This window comes from Chlamydotis macqueenii, chromosome 16 (genome assembly GCF_036417535.1).
Source record: "Chlamydotis macqueenii isolate bChlMac1 chromosome 16, bChlMac1.mat, whole genome shotgun sequence".
Classification (NCBI taxonomy): domain Eukaryota; kingdom Metazoa; phylum Chordata; class Aves; order Otidiformes; family Otididae; genus Chlamydotis; species Chlamydotis macqueenii.
Genome location: NC_141571.1, coordinates 11427767 through 11443782, shown reverse-complemented (window position 1 = coordinate 11443782; position 16016 = coordinate 11427767). Strand labels below are relative to the sequence as shown.

The window sequence follows — 16016 nt, the reverse complement described above, 5'->3', positions numbered from 1 at the left end:
ACTATTCCTTGTCAGCTCCTCTCCTTGTGACTGGCTTATTCAGAAACCAACACTACGCATCCCCCATGGCTGCTGAACCAAACAAACGAAGTGAAACAGTGGAAGTTTTTCAGAACCACCTGAACCATTTCGTGTAGGCTGCTGCTCTGTTAGGTCTGTTTTCAGACGTGTGAGTGCTGGGAAAAGGAATCTGAACAGAGTAATGATGTGGTGCACAAACTTTTGGGAGCACTCAGTGTTCTCAGAAACGTAAATAACACCACAAAACGCCACATGGGATACGTAAGCTGCTTTAATAATAATAAATTTAATAAGTGGCAAGAAGCCACTCTGCTTTGTAAACCGATTTCACTCAATCACAGTCCCTCTATTTTTTCCTCATTTAACATGAATACATTCTGTAATGTGTATGTGAAAGATTTACATAGAGATATGTTCTGGACCACTCTTGCTGATTTTACTGGTCAGAAAAACATTAAACATGCGGAAACAGCACCTTATTAAAACTATAGGCCTTTTCTCATTACATCTCCTTTGCTGCTAAGCTAAATTGTCACTGAATGAGCCAAGTCTACAGAGGTTTTATTCCTTGTTCTGTGTTCCGAGATGTAGTGGGGCCTGCAGAAATGTTTGATAAAATCTCACAGATAGTAAGTAAGGTTTCAGAAGGCTTTGTAAGCAATAGCTGCAGTTGCTTCTTCAGACTAGAGAGCCTCTCATGCATTAATGCACTTAGTTAGGTTTTGTGAGGAGCTCAGAGGAGGATGCACCCTCTTCCTGATACAGTTAGTTGAGCCTGGACTCTGCACCACTGATATTGTTCAGCAGCTGTGTGCACCAATAATTTAAAAAAAAAAAAAGAAATCAAGACTGTTTTTATCAGAAAAGGTAATAAATCTTTAAAAAAAATGGCAATTTCTGATGTGTGACATTTTCATTGCTTGAGAATGAATCAGTGCAAAGTGAGGTAACCCACGCACCCCGTTACTGAGGGCTGGGGCGCGTCAAACCAGGCGCCGCCTTTTGGAATCCCTCTCCATATCTTCAGGGAGAGAGTTTCCATTGCACCCTAGAGGGGACACCATGTTTAGCAAAGGGTCTTCAGATGCCCCTCCAAACAAGGACAGCAACAAAGCCACGCCATAGCCAGTAGCTCGTTCACCCTAGAGGGAAAAAAAAAAGAACAATTGACGCTTCAGATTGTGTAATTTAATCTAGCTCTAACTTAGCTACTCACTCAACAAGAGCAGGGATGGCGCATGGCCACAGTGAATACTGGAGGTCTCTGGCAGGCCTGCTCAGCTTGTGCTTCTGTATCTTACTGCTACCAGAACCTGGCCCAGCGAGACTGAACCAACACATCGGCTGATTCACACGAGAACAGAGCTCACACTGCCTCGAGGGTGCGTTCATACTGGCATTGTTCAGGGCAGAGAATGTTCCATCCAGCATGAGCATGGATTTGGAGTATGAGCAGAGTAAGTTGGGTTTTAAAAAAAAAAATAAGGAGGCGGGGGAGTAAATTGGCCTGTTGTTTAGGAGAAAAGAATATACACAAGTTCCATCAAAGGGAGGAGGGGAAACCCCTAAGGCGAAACAAATGTTTTCTCTGCTGCAGGTCAGCAGGAAGGATGATCAACTCTGGTCAATTATCTTATAACAATATGGGTGAAAATGGAAGGCCAAGATTATTGCCATGAATAGAAAGCAGTTAAATTGTCAAAGTTTACAATGATAAAGGTGTTGCTGCTTAAAGTGACCATTAGAATATTTTAAAACCAAAATGAAAAATACGAACAGATGAATCTACCAAAACAAAGAAATTCCCAACACAGATGAAGAGTCAATGCTTTTCAAAAGAACTCTTCTCCACCCAATTCTCTCACTTTGAATTCGATGGCACAGAATTCAGAGTATCTGCAGGCACAAGGAGTTTTCTTTACCCAGCTGCTTGCCCAGGAAGATGTCAGGAGTCACCTGAACATACTCACTGCATGAACAGGGGCAGCGATGTCTATGTGGACCCAGACTCCAGGCCAGTCAAAGCCAATGTGAGAAGCAATGAAGAGCCCAGCACAGGAGCTTGGAGTATTGTCTCGGTCCTGTAGAGACAATAAAAATACAGTTGTTCTTACAAGAAAATAAAATGTCAATGCTTTATTCTTGCCTACAGAGAAGATAGTTGTGCATATCTAGTTCAAAGCTTAATGAATGGCCCTGAAACACAGTCTTGCAAACCAGCTATACTGTGAATCCTTTGACTTAATCTGTGGTAGCAGTCTGGCCCTGCTCAATTCCTCCTCTGCCCAAGCTCATTTCTGCAGTGTTTTTGGAACTTAACTGCACATTCTAACTCTCAAATGCAGCAAAAGTAGCTCCAGCAATCCCCAAGGCCTCTGCTCTCAATTTCCTGGTTTCTGCATTCCCAGTTGCTGTCTCTGCTGGTTATAGATTATCTGAGGAATACCCATCTTTACTTCTTAAACTTCTGAATTCCATCCAGGAATTCAGCATTCACCTTAAAAGGCAGGCAGCCCAAAGATACCTTTGCAGCAGGCCACCCTGTTCAAAATTTATGCTAAGTATCAGCATAGTGACATACAGCCTGCAAAATCCCCAAGTGAAAGACCCTGAAGACCATAATTAAAGATTACAACCCACACGAAGAGCTTTCAGCCAGCTATCAAAAGGCCAGCACATTATCTAGAAGCCGCGCATTTTTACGTAACAAATTAAATTTAAAAGAAAAAAAAAAATCTTACTGCCACAGAGTTCTTCATATCAGCTACAGCAGAGGTAAATTCACTGAAGTGGAGCTCAGGGCAATACACAAGAGGATGGACCAAGTCTCCACAGTTCCTGCCAGCTTTAACACAAGCTTTTTCCCACTCTTCGTTATTGGTAAGGACAGCAGCATGATACTTTCCTGTAGCAATTCCCTAGTGAGATACAAGACAAAATCAGGAAGGATTCATCTTAACTGTACTGGGTAGGATAATTCTGTGCTACTCCCTCTCAGCATTAACAGCTGCTTCCCATCTAACAAAGCCACCAAGAAAAAAATGTCTTAAAACTACTCTACAAGAAGGTAGTGTTACAAATGTAGAGGGAGACATTGTAGCTACTGCTGAATCTTCAAAAATTTCTGAAAATCCATTCTGCAGTGAAATAGCTTGCATTTATCTGGCCTATCCAAACCACTGTTCCACAAAAATATTCTTTAGTTACCGGGGAAGCAAACTATATCCCTTTACAATTATTTATCCTTAGAAATAAAATTAAATCAGCAATGAATTACAAGTAAAACATCTAGTGTACACACACATAGAGGACACCCCAGCAATGTGTGTCAATCACACCAACAGTCTGAATGCAACACTCTCATTCATGGGAAAGGCTGCTTCCTTCCAAATATACAAAACCCAGAAGCCACCACCACATCAGTTTTCCAATGGCATAATGATGGGAAACTTTCAAAGGACTGACGTTTACACCAATGTATGCAACACTCATGCTTCTAAAATTTGCCTCCATTTCTCCTCCCAATATGAAAACCAATTCATTTTCTAGAAAATTAAACCACAGGAATCACTGCTCATCAATACAACCTTATATAACACAGGAAGAGATTTCAGAAAAACAATAGCATTCAATTTGTACCCTTGTGTCACCCTGTGTATGACTTACAATGTAAGCCATTTTATGGACAAGAAAATTTCTAATCACTGTCATCAAATCAGCTCTGCAAATTATAAAGCCATTGAATACTTGATCACTTACATCAGCTGCTAATGTCATCAGAATAATTCAATTTTTCTTTAAGTATGCAAAAGCATGAAAGTTCCATAAAGAACAGAAAAAACCTGCTTGAGTAATGCAGCTATGAGTGTAACACATTCACAGCTCATGTGACGTGCACAGAGCGTTACAGTTTACTGGAGTTGCTGTTGGCGACTTTCTCTTGCACAAGTTTTGGAAGCCGCCATCAGGTACAACACTTCATGAAATCTCCTTTCCCCCAAAGACTAGCAGGACAGTGGCAAAGAAGTGTATGATACGTGGACAGTAAGAGGATGCACACTCCCTGTCCGGCAGCATTCTGCACCAGTACCTGAGCTCCAGTAAGAGTGGCCATATCGAGAATGATATCAGCTCCAAGATCTTTGCATGCGTAAGCTACTCCATCAGCCAGTATCAGCCTACCTTCCGCATCAGTGTTATTTATTTCCACAGTTCTAGGAAGAAAAGAGAGCATTTAATACAATAGTGCTTCAGAGAGACTCTTCTATCCAGACTGGAGCAGCAGATGAGAAAGCAGACTCAAACCTAATGTGCTTTCTTACTTGACTCTGCAAGCATCCAGACAGAGCAAGCACAGAAGGGTGACAACTGCACTGCCCTCATGGTCAAGTCTACTTGTTGGGCCAGTATAGTGCCTAGCATGCCGAGCTGGGCTTCTACAAATTACTGCCATACAAAGAGGTATCACACTCTGCTTAAAACAAGACGAGATTTATACAACGGTAGCCTGCCTCTGTGACTGGGACAACAGAGACTACAGATGGACAAAGAAAACTGGTTCTACTGGAAAAAATGCCTAAACCAGAGTGCTTCAAGGAAACTTCAGCTCCTGATATATGATATGTATTTTGATGTGTATTTACATACCCAACAGGAAACTCTAAGCACGCTTAAACTCACTACTATGGCTGTCTGAAACACTCTTATCAATATTTAGGGAAGATGAAACACGTTCACAATCATGCAGACAAATAGAACCAAAGATGACATTTCCTCTCAATGCTTCTGTGAAAAGGATAAGTACAATCTTACTTTCCAGAGTAAAGAACGTGAATGTCATCAGGCCTTGTTGCACGAGGTCCAACTGCATTCTCAGCCAAACAAAAAACAGCATGGAGATTGTCTTTAAAACCCTGTAACAACAATAGGAGAGAAATGGCTTTTGGGTCACACCAAGCTAATTTATTGGGACTGAAATCAATGAGGGGTTATGACTTCTTGACAGCAATGCCACTAATCACATGGGAAATCTGTGAGGAATGTCTTCTATCTTGAGGCTGAGGCCAAGTTCTACACAAAGTGAGCGAGGAGGTAACGTCTAATACTAGATTGAGAGTTCTCACTGGAGAGTGATAAAAGCCTGTATGCATGTGAGAGACAAACGGGGAAGGGATTTAGAAAGTCCCTATCAATTAAGCAGCGATCAGTACAATCTTCTCTGAGTGGTGAGGTATCTGAACTAAAACATCTTTTACATGCAAGGTGCAGATGCAACTGGAGGGGGTTATGTTTAATCAAACCTGATTCCCTGGGAAGAGCACGTTCAGCTTTTTGCAGCCAGCTCCACTAAGGTCTTCAGAAGCACAACTCCAAAGCCCACTGAGTTCACCAAAAACAAACCCTAAGTCACTAAACTGCAGTACCTCTGTATGAAAATCAGCAGAATGCATCCCCAAAGATGCGATGCTTCACTCATCTAATTTCAGTCCAACTCTAACATTAATTCACAACAGAGATCACAAACACCACGTACGGACTGTGTAACTGCTTCACCTTTCGTAGCCACGAAGGAAAGATCCAAGTAACTCATGCTTTCAACGTGACAGTTACAAAGGCTTGTGAGAGGGCATTATGCAGCCAGCCAGGATGCTTGGGATTATTTTTCAAACCCTGTATTTTCCACTGCTTTTTAGTCTCCAATAACAACAAAGATACAACTGGGGCCATTTGAAAAACTGAGCTCTTTCTCATAACTTCTGCCACACTGGGAAACAGCCTACAGTAATAGTGGAAAATGATGGAAATAATAAATGCTAATATGCAGCCATTTCTGAACTGTACACTTTCCCTAAAAAAGAACAACTCCAGGTGAACAGTTTCCATTTCTGAGAATTTTGTTGGAAGTTAAGTTTGACTGCGGCAGTCCTCGAACAGCATGGCACCTCATGTCTCAGCAGATCTCCCAGGTGCCAACGACAGCTCGCTGCCCTTCAGCACCCAACCTGCACCACAGGTCAGATCCATGCTACCAGGATCTAGCCTCTCTCTTTCCATGTTCAACCAAAAATACACAAATTTTGGGTTGGCTTTTTCAGGGAGAGGAGTGGGTGTTTTTTTGGGGTTTTTTTTAAACTATCATTCCTGCTGGGAGGCATTTTCAAATTCTTTTTTTTTTTTCCCTTAGCCCCCTCCTTCTGGCACATCCCATTCTGGTTTACTTTGGTTTAAAATCAAGTGCTTATATGGTTATGGACGATATTTTAAAATGTATGATGGTTTTGTTATTTACACAATGGCTGTCTTGTGTGAAGGGATCCTAGGAAGAGTAAGGGAGACAGCAGCATTTAACAAATAAAAACACAGTTCCTCCTCAACTGGGATAGCTAGCCTTAAAAATGCCAAATTTCTAGGGAAAACAGGGTCAGTTTTACTGTTAATCTCCTGATAAAAGTCTGTAGCTGAAGAAATCCAGACTTGCTGAATCAGCGCATGTTCTGAAGTTTAAAGGGCAAATGTATCAATCAAAACCTTTCAAAACAACAGGCAGTATCTAGAAGCCATAAAGCAACTCTGTAGTTGCTAGTCCAGCCAGTGGGCAAACGGCATTGTTGATGAGATAACCTTCCATCTATCACCCTCTGCTCTTCCAAAATGGTCTGTGCAGCAAAACTCCCACTCTGTTCACAGTCTCTCACTGGACTGCACCAAATTTTCCTCCCTCAAGACAGAGATGTGGTTAATCTACCGTCAAAGAGTGAAAACCTGCTTCCTGTATCAGTTGTCCTGTCCCAAACCTCATTCTGTCATTAGCTCTTTAAAAGCAGGATTCACTATGTTAATATGCAGGGTCAAGAATAATTTCACAAATTTAAGAGAATGTTTTTCTCTTCTCCCGTGTGTTGGAAAGCTCATAATGGATGAAAGGCACCTATTTAGGAAAAAATCACTTGCTTAATTTTGCTATCCAAAGTCTTTTTAAAACACACTGTAAAACTATTGAACAGCATGGAGGCAGGTATTTCCTGAAGATGGAAGATAACCTCTGCCCCTCTTCCCACGGAGCTTTCTATCCAACACACGTTTCCAACTTCACCCTCTGTGACAAAGCACAGCTAATTTAAACTCCTTCCAGCTTTACATTATTCTTAAAAGCATTTTTAAAAAAAAGTATTGAAACAGAGACTACAAATCACTTGCACTGCCTATCTGAATACATTTTCTGTAGGGATTTCCTTAACAGGTCTTCTTACACAAGGTTGTAAAATTAAGCAGCGAGATCATTCTTTTGTTTTTACATACAAAGGCACAGATTTCTTGTGAGGTATGACAGCTTCGTCAGGCTCAGTTTGTCCAAACATAATCACTGACAGTTTGTTCATCGCTACAATAATTGCGTATGGAATGACAGATCACCTAACGTTCATACCTGCTGTGACTGTGAACACACCTTCTCTCAGTGCAGGTAATCACACACAAAACTACTTGGGAAACCAGGACTGTACCACCAAACTGATGTACCACGACCATGGCTTTCCCAGACTCCCCCAAGGCATTAAGTTCCAGCTCTTGTCCCTTGCAAACGCGTGATCTGACTTTCTGAAGGACCTGGTTACGGAAAGCCAGCCGTTTTGCCCAAGATGCAGCTCACAAATCTGTTTTCAATTTTAAGTCTCTGCAGATAACTGTGAAGTTTACAATCTTTCCACATCAAACATGCTGCTAGGGCCAAGGCACAGAGCTAAACTGTTGAGAAATGGGAATTTGGCACTGATCATCCCCTGGACAAAGCTTCCATCAGATCTATGCATTAATCTGCCGCAGTAAATGTTCTCTGAACTTTGGATACTCCTTGGAGGCAATAGCTGCTCTGTCAGCAAGACTCGGTCACTGGATTTGTGGAGAGGGCAGAGTTTTATTGGCAGCGGTCACTTCTTTTCCCCAGTTCATATTGTTAAAGTGCAATATGCATTTTTTTAATTCTTCGTATTTCAATATCTGGCTTCCTCTCAGCCGCCCTACTACTTTCTGACCACAGCAGCAAACCAACACACAACTCCTGATGAGACCAGAGCTGCCACTTCCCCAGTAGGTTAATATTAGAACTGGCACAGGATTTGGAATATGGACAGACTTTGTATCTTAGAGTCACTCATCCCCTTCTTTGCTAAGGGGACGACAGCTGACCCAAATCCTGCAGCTTAAACAAAATCAGCAGTGGATAACTCCAGTATAAATCTGATTCAAGGAACTAGAAACCACTCAGTCCACAAAACAAACCCTGAAATTCAAGAAAGACTCTTAAAAAAAAAAGAAGTTACCACTCAAAGAATTTCACACAATTCTCAAAATCCCAGTAAAGATCTGAAATATTTTTCTGAAATAGCAGAAAGAGTAGAGTGGCTCAAGATCACTAACAGCAGTGGCAGGTCAGAACTTCACTATTAGACTGGCCTCCGAATCTGGGAATACATCCAAAAGCCAGACTGCTCCTTGGTAATGCCGGGATACATGATATCAATTAACAGGTTTTACTTACTTGCTTTACAGTGGCTTTGAAGGCACCCAAAATAGCAGCTGCTCCACCACAGTCTCGTTTCATTCCAGGCATAGTAGTCTGTTTGAACAGAACCAGACAGATATTTTTCTTTAAAAGAGAATTTCACAGTAATGTCTGCTAAAACTAGTATTTCTGATGCTTTTGTGACTCTGGTCTTGACAGTCCTTAGCTGTAACAGAAACACAGAACACAGCGTCTGCTTATTGGTGGATCTTGTCTTAGAACTGGAAAATACTAAACCTCTGGTGCTAAGTCATTAGAAAACAAAAAAGAAAAAGGTTGTTTACGAGATTTGCACTGAGGCCAACTCAAATGCGTTTTGGATCTACTCCAAAATTAAACATCTTTGTTTCTAGCTTTCTCCTAGCAGCAGGCAATGCTGGGCAAAATATTAGGTAGCTATTTAACAGCTCTGTAAAATGCTCCTTGAATCCTGTTTGGTGGTCTTCCCTGGTAGTTTGTGTCCATATGGATGACAGCAGATCAAGTGCTTACTCAGATAAATATACTTTGGCTTCCCACAGACATTAACTGAATTATTTCCATCAGAAAACAACACTGTAAGCAAAGGCAGCAGAAGAACAAGTGTTTATGTACCTTTCCCTTAATGCTGAGTCCTCCAGTGTCATACACAATACCTTTGCCCACCCATGCAATGGTCTGTGTAGCACCATCTGGAGTGTGACTGAGAACTACTAGGGCTGGAGGATGCAGAGCTGCCTTGCCAACTCCGTAGATACCTGGAAAACAGAATTAAACCACTTGTGGGGAAGAAAGACTGTGGGGAGCAATCTGTGGCTATTTTCTGCAACACATCGTGGAATACTATGCGGAATAGAACTGTTTCAAAAATGTGCAAATAAAACATTACAATAGAGATGGGAAAACATTCCAATTAACCGATAGGGAAAAAAAAGCTGAGTTTTCGACAAGATATACCTCCAAAGCCTCTCTCTTTCAGCTCCTCATCTCGAATAATGGTAGGAGTAATCCCAAGATCCTTGCCAACTTTTTTGATTTCCTTAATCATTAAAAGAAAAAGGACATTGTCAGTCAGTGATCAGAAAGACACATTTGTGTCTTTCCACACGTATGGGCACCTAGGTAAGGGCTTTGTGTGATTTTTGCATGCATACACATACAGACATTTGGAGTTGGGAGTGGTGCTGGTTTTCCAATGGCCTAATTCCACTGAGACATCCTTGACTTACTATGGCATGAAATACAAATTTAACCTTTAAGCTTTGCCAGCAAAAGAAATCTTCAGAGGTGAAGGCCAGCTGTTCACTTTATTGGATCACGATGCAACACGACAGGGATATTTTCATTCTCAACAGCCTTCCAGATCTTGATGATAAAACTCATTTGGAAACATGTCAACTTCTGTCTCATAATTTCAGAAACTCTTATCACTATTGGCCTTAAGACAACACTAGCGCTGGCAAAGATGTCAGTGTCATGACTGAATCAAGAACTCACGTCGGCTGACTCCCAGTGCCTTACCCCAAGCTTTACACTCCACCTCATTCCAATTTATCACAGTTCTATGAAATATTAAAGGCCAAAGAAATAGGCTCAGCATCACTGGACAGGTTCTTTGATGTGCTTCCCACTGCTGACATACAGGTTTTGCTAAGAGACGCAACACTAGCTTCTGATTACTACAGTCTAGACTTAAAATTAGTAACTCTTACTCATCAGGTGTATTACCTACCTCCAGGAAGTTATCTGTGTTCATCTCATTGCACGGGGTGTCCACAATTCGAGCAGCCAGCCTGACTCCTTCTGTAGCACTTGCCAGGCACTATGAAAAGACATGAGGACATCTGAGAACTGGCCTTGCTTTGGCTGGTTTTCTGCATAGCTTTGCATCTAGCCCTATGCAGCCTATACCACACATTAATGCTTAACTGCAGCTGATCGCAGTTGTATTGAATGTCAATCAAACTAACCATCACTTTTTGTACATGTTAAGTTGGTTTTTTTCCTGTGCTCTCATTTCTAAGCAACCATATTCCTTCCCACAGTGAACTCATATTGCAAAATTAGTAGCCTTCTCCACTATCAATGGGAAACCAAGAAGGCAATGTGAGGTGGAGGAAAGAAAGATAAGAGAGAGCAAATTCAGAAAGACACGATGAGCTTATAGGCTGCTTGGGTTAGAAACTCGCAGAGATTACATAATCTACAACATGGGAAACCGCAAAATTTATATACGGCAGGCAGAGTGGCTGAGTGCAATGAAGATCACTACCACAAGACAGTCTGTATGGAAGGCCCATGTGGAATGTGGAATATTTCATATTTGTGTAAAACATGCATGCATCTGTCTGCTTATTCCTGTGACAAAATGGACTGACCAAAATCTTATCTAAGCAAGAGCAGACAGAATCAAAATACTTGACAGTGAGCACACCTTCTTTCCTTAAAGAAGGATCCTCCTGGCAAAAAAAACAACAGGGGCATGAGACACTAAGCTTTAACTGTTAACTCCTGGGAATTAACAACTTGAAACAAAAGACTTCCAGTAGCCACACGACACTGAAGACCACACACAGCAGAAGGGTCAGTCAAGACGGGTAACAAAGGAATCTGACGTGTTGGACAGTTATTTGTGCTGAGGTATCTGAAGTTTGGCTTGGCCAGACTGGCCTAAGAACTCTATACATTCCATATCCCAGCAGAGTCCTAAACCTTGGCTTGCTTTGGAGTGGTGCCCAATTCCCTACAATTACTTTTGATTGCTTTACATCCGCTAAAGGGGTAAGGACCTCCTCAGGAGCCAAGTTAGGTTTGGAGTGATCCACGTTAGAGCCATGCAGGTAAAGGGAGGTACTCTAACCAAAAGCTCAAGTCCAAGGGAAACAGTCTGACTTACAGAAATAAGTTGTGCCTGGGTTTGGCTGCTAGGGTACCCAAGAGAACCTAGATAACAGCAGCCTTTAATAAGCGCCTTGTAAACCTGTGACAATCTCTGCTAGTCCTCACCATAAAATATCCTGGACAATGCATTAGGTGCAAAATACAGCAACATGGTGAGGGAGAGGTTTAGCTAAAAAACCCCTACCACATACCTCTTCCATGCTCTACATTAGCTGTCTGGTGCTGGTTGAATTTAAGGGGTGAAAACTTAGCTTGGAGGAAGCCAGTAACAGTTTTGGCACCGACATCAAGGGGAAGAACAGGAGGTAGAAATCATTTCAGCTTTGTTTCTCAGTTATAAATAACCCAAGTGGTTTGGAATCTACCTATCCGAAGGAATTGGTTTTGACACCAGTTATGTTTTTTCTGATTTAGGGCATGGAAAAATTGAGTGATCGACAGTTGTACTCATAGCACGTCCGTCACCTTTCTGAAAACTGGTCTGGCATCAATTGCTGCGGCCAATTTAGTTCGTAAAGTTAAGGACAAAGTATGGAGGAAAAGATATTGAAAGAAAAAAAAAACAAAACCCGTAAAGCTGCAATTCCACGAATTTCAGATGGAGCAACACTGTCTCCTCTGTAAAATCCATTGCCAAAATTTTTAAGGGATTTGTATAACCTCACTGCCTGATCAGCTAAGTGAGTGTCCATCTGTACTGAAGCACACAACCTGGAGCACTGGACAGGACGTTGCCTAACAGCTTAAGCGCAAACCTTGGAACAGCTTTTAAGTTAGCACCTTGAAGAGGAATGACCCACCATGCTAAAAGTTACCGGATGCGGAACTTCCTCTCCATAACAGCCAAGTGCAAGGCAAACAGTCTTTGATTATCTGCTATTGAAAGATGACTTAGATACATTTAACTGTTACACATAGCTCATCTCCAAGCTGTATTGTTTCTTGGGGTCTTGTTTCTGGCTACAGTTCTGCTAGAAAAACTCAGCCAAAGACATAAATCAGACAGAAATAGCAGAGGCCATATGTGAATGCAGAAAAAGCAACTTTTAGTGACTTCACTGTGATATTCACCTGCACAACTACACACAGATTTTGCCCAGGAAAAAGAAAGAGAGAAGCCCACACACCGAATGCAATGTAATATTAAAGGCTGAAAACACACTATTTGCATCTATGATAAATATGAGAAAGGAGACATTTTCTTTGTGCTACTTGTTTAGTGTTTTTCACCCCAAAAATCTAAATTCTGAGTAACACCTTCAGCCTTTGCTTGCAGCAATATGTTCAATATTTCTATTCATAAGTGCTGTGAACCGACAAATTTCAAGGAACTTGACCTCAAATAATTTATTACTTTAGATACAACACCTACTCCACGCACAGCCTGACACATGTATTTGTGCACGCAACAAACTGAAGAAAAAAAATAATTCAGGGAATAATGGAAACAACTGATGATGGAAAAACCCAAAATCTTACTTTAAGCGTTGCCACTTCTATTGGTCCATTGTTTTGTCCAACCAGGAAAAACTCTACCGTTACCGTTTTCTTCTCTGTGCGTCTTGACGCACTGGACCGATGTGTGAATAACGGGAAAGCCCTGGCCAGCGCACAAGCAGAAGCGAAGACTTCGGACCGCTCACAGACCATCTGAAATACCCACCAGAAAACAAACAAGTGAGACAAACAACATTAGGGATGGAGAAGAGTACCCTTAAAAGGATCTGTTACCTGTGATTTTATTGGTGAACGGGAGAGGAGGGGAAATAACTGATGCCTGAATCAAGACAGACTCACATGTCATGTTTTGCATGGATGGAGTGGCAGGACAAACAGTACCAATGTGAACTGGCTCCGTTCATTTTCCATACAGAAATTAATTACACTGCTGGACTTGACTGTGTGGGAATTAGTACATCCTTACAAGGGAGCTGGACTACTTTAATTACACCAGTGCAATTAACACAGATTAGCCTACAGATTAAACAGGGGAACCATCAATATGTGTGCAAAAATGAACAAAGAGAGAAATGACATGAGAATGTGACTAACGTTAACCTAAAAGCTTTTTAACATGTAGAATATTTTTCTGAAGTTCACTACAGAAATTACAAATGGAAAGCAATTTTAGCTGAACGTTTTCACAGTTAAGGGCTAGTCCTGCAAAGGACTCACACTGCAGCATTAGTTTGCATTAAGACTTTCAAAACTCACTGAATAACACAAACAAGGCATCTTAAATGGGTTATGGAATACAGACATAGCACTCTGCGTGCAGGCTATGTCCACCTTTTAAAGCATGTGCTAATGTCATAAATTCTAGTTCTAAAAAAGCCACTACCGGTGCCCTTTGCACGGACGTTGCTAGTTGAAGACATTCCATACATATCCAGCCTTAATTCCCTCCAACTGCTTGAGCACGCGTAAGTTATTACGGTTAGGTCTTGTTTACGTGTCAGAGCAAAACCACTTACAAATGGCAGTGTAATTACATCGGTAAAACTTGCCCACCTCCAGTCTCCTTGGATACAGCTAAAATGATGAAGAGTCGAGAAAACACTTGACTAGACATTTCACCAGACGCGTTTTCAAATAGCCACTTACAACAATACATCTGTTGACACCTCCTGGAAGGCAATTTCTAACCAGGCGGGTGATGAACTGAGCTGCAGATGGACTATTGTGTCGGCTGACCCTGGAAGGCAAAGCGGCCACAGTGGCGTAATTCAGGTAGAGAGGACAGCTGTCGGTGGGGTTGGGATTCAGAGTGCTTAAAGCGGACTGCCATATCTGGGGAGAAAAGAAGAATTAAAGACAAAGAACTGCATCAGACTTTTCTTTCCATCTTGTTCCCTCTATGTTTAGGCACTCTTTAACGGCAGGATTTTAGGTGTCAGAAACAAAGAAGTTACGTGCACACCTTTAAATGTAATAACCTCTAGAGTTAAAAGAAACAGGAAATAGGACAAACCTGTTTATTAACCAGAAAATACAAATGTGCTTGCCATTACAAGCATCTCTTTTAAGCCATATGAATCAAAATTTAAAAACACAGCATTTAGCGCAAAGACTGTTTCAGACCTTTTTTAAGTTGAGGCAGTTTTCCTAGTGATAAATAGATGGATTGATATTACCAGTCCTGAATTATTGTTTCGCGTAGCAATTTAATTAAAAACAAAAAAACCTAATGGCAAAATATTGCCCTAAGAGAGCCAAGGCTCCAGCAAAAGACCTGCCAAACACCTAGCGACCGGAAAGCCGCGATGCAAACCACCGACCATTGCACCACAAGCCGCCACCGGTCCGCACCTCCCGCCGCAGCAGCCGGGGCTGGGGAGGGGGAAGCGCTGCCGCCTCCTTCACTGGGTGCGGGGAGGGGGCTCAGCCCCCAGCCGGCCCCTCAGCACGCGTGTTTCGGTCGCGGCGTTAGCTCAGGGGAAGGCAGAGCGCTCTCCACCCGCGGAGGGGGACATGGAGGGGGTCGGAGCGAAGCCTCACCCGCGGGTAAGGACGGGCGGCGCGGGTCCCCCCCCCACCCCGCAGCAACAGGCTCCTGCCGGACCTCGCTGAGCGGGGCGCGGACCAGCGCGTTGCCCCTTTATCTTTCCGTTAAGGGCCGCTCCGAGGGGGCTTCACGGGGTAAAACCTGCCGGCTCTGGGACTCAAGGCTGGGTCCTTGCCCGGGCGCCGCTCCCCCCCGGCCGCAGCAGGCCCCGGCGCGGCGCAGGCAGCCGCAGGCCGGGCGAGCCCCCGCCCGCCCCGCACCACGAGGCCGCTCGGGGCCGGGGCGAGGAGACGCGGCCTCGGGGGGGCCCGCGGGAGCCCCAGGAGGAGGCGGTGCGGGGGCCGCACTACCCTCGCACCGGGGCCGCCGCCTCAGGGGGTGCGTGTGTGTTTGGGGGAGGGGGGACACACGGGGTCACCGCGCTCCCGCCGCGGCCCGGCCTCACCTCCTCGGTGACCCGCGGCTGCAGCTTGCCCCGCAGCTGGGCCCAGGGCAGGCGGTGGAGGTTGTGGAGCTGACCCAGGACGAGCAGCGGGCGGCTCTGCGGGTCCGCCTCGCCGGCGCTGGCCTGGAACTCCAGCTGCACGTTCGCCATCTTCCTGCCCTCCGCCCGGCCCGTCCGCACGGCTCCGCCCCGCCGCCGGCTCCGCGGGGCGGGCACCACGGCGGGGCGGGCGGCCCCCGGCGGCCGCGGCGGGCACGGCAGGCGGGCAGCGCGCCGGGGCGGGCGGGCCGTGGGACCCGGATTTAGCGGAGGGAGCGGGTCCGGCTCGCGGGGTCATTTTGGGGACCTTCCGAGCCGGCCCCCGGCGCCCCGCACAGCCCCGGCACGGGAGCGGCGGCCTGGGCCCCGCAGCCGGGCGCGGTGTGCGGCTGCTTCGCCTCGGGGTTCACCCGCGCGAGGCGGGCGTGTAACGGCGGTGCCCTCCTCGACTGCGCTGGGAGCTCCAGGGTAGAAAAAAACGCTTGTGCCAGGCCTTTGTGTCTGACCCCAGCTTCGGAGAACACGGGAGTGGATCTGGGGTTTTAGAGATAGAGAAAAATGGGAAA

General features: G+C 44.2%; 1 protein-coding gene across 1 annotated transcript; it reads right to left on the bottom strand.

Annotated features, from left to right (window-relative positions):
• Positions 1-274: 274 nt before the first annotated feature.
• On the bottom strand, positions 275-15611 carry NPEPL1 (aminopeptidase like 1). The gene is made up of 12 exons (XM_086760856.1): positions 15412-15611; positions 14066-14251; positions 12941-13111; positions 10293-10382; positions 9518-9599; positions 9176-9318; positions 8558-8635; positions 4834-4934; positions 4112-4235; positions 2763-2939; positions 1992-2102; positions 275-1163 (listed from the first exon to the last, which is right to left on the bottom strand). Exons 1-12 carry the CDS (start codon positions 15559-15561, stop codon positions 1005-1007), a joined length of 1572 nt encoding a protein of 523 aa, XP_086616982.1. The 5' UTR covers positions 15562-15611; the 3' UTR covers positions 275-1004.
• Positions 15612-16016: the final 405 nt, after the last annotated feature.

What these genes read in the sequence shown, in the direction of transcription:
- NPEPL1 (XM_086760856.1), bottom strand. Translation starts at nt 15,561, where the DNA reads ATGGCGAACGTGCAGCTGGAGTTCCAGGCCAGCGCCGGCGAGGCGGAC. An exon ending in GTGTCAACAGATGTATTGTT is followed by an intron (nt 13,112 to 14,065) that starts GTAAGTGGCTAT and finishes TGGGTATTTCAG; the next exon opens with ATGGTCTGTGAGCGGTCCGA. An exon ending in GAAAGAGAGAGGCTTTGGAG is followed by an intron (nt 9,319 to 9,517) that starts GTATATCTTGTC and finishes TCTGTTTTCCAG; the next exon opens with GTATCTACGGAGTTGGCAAG.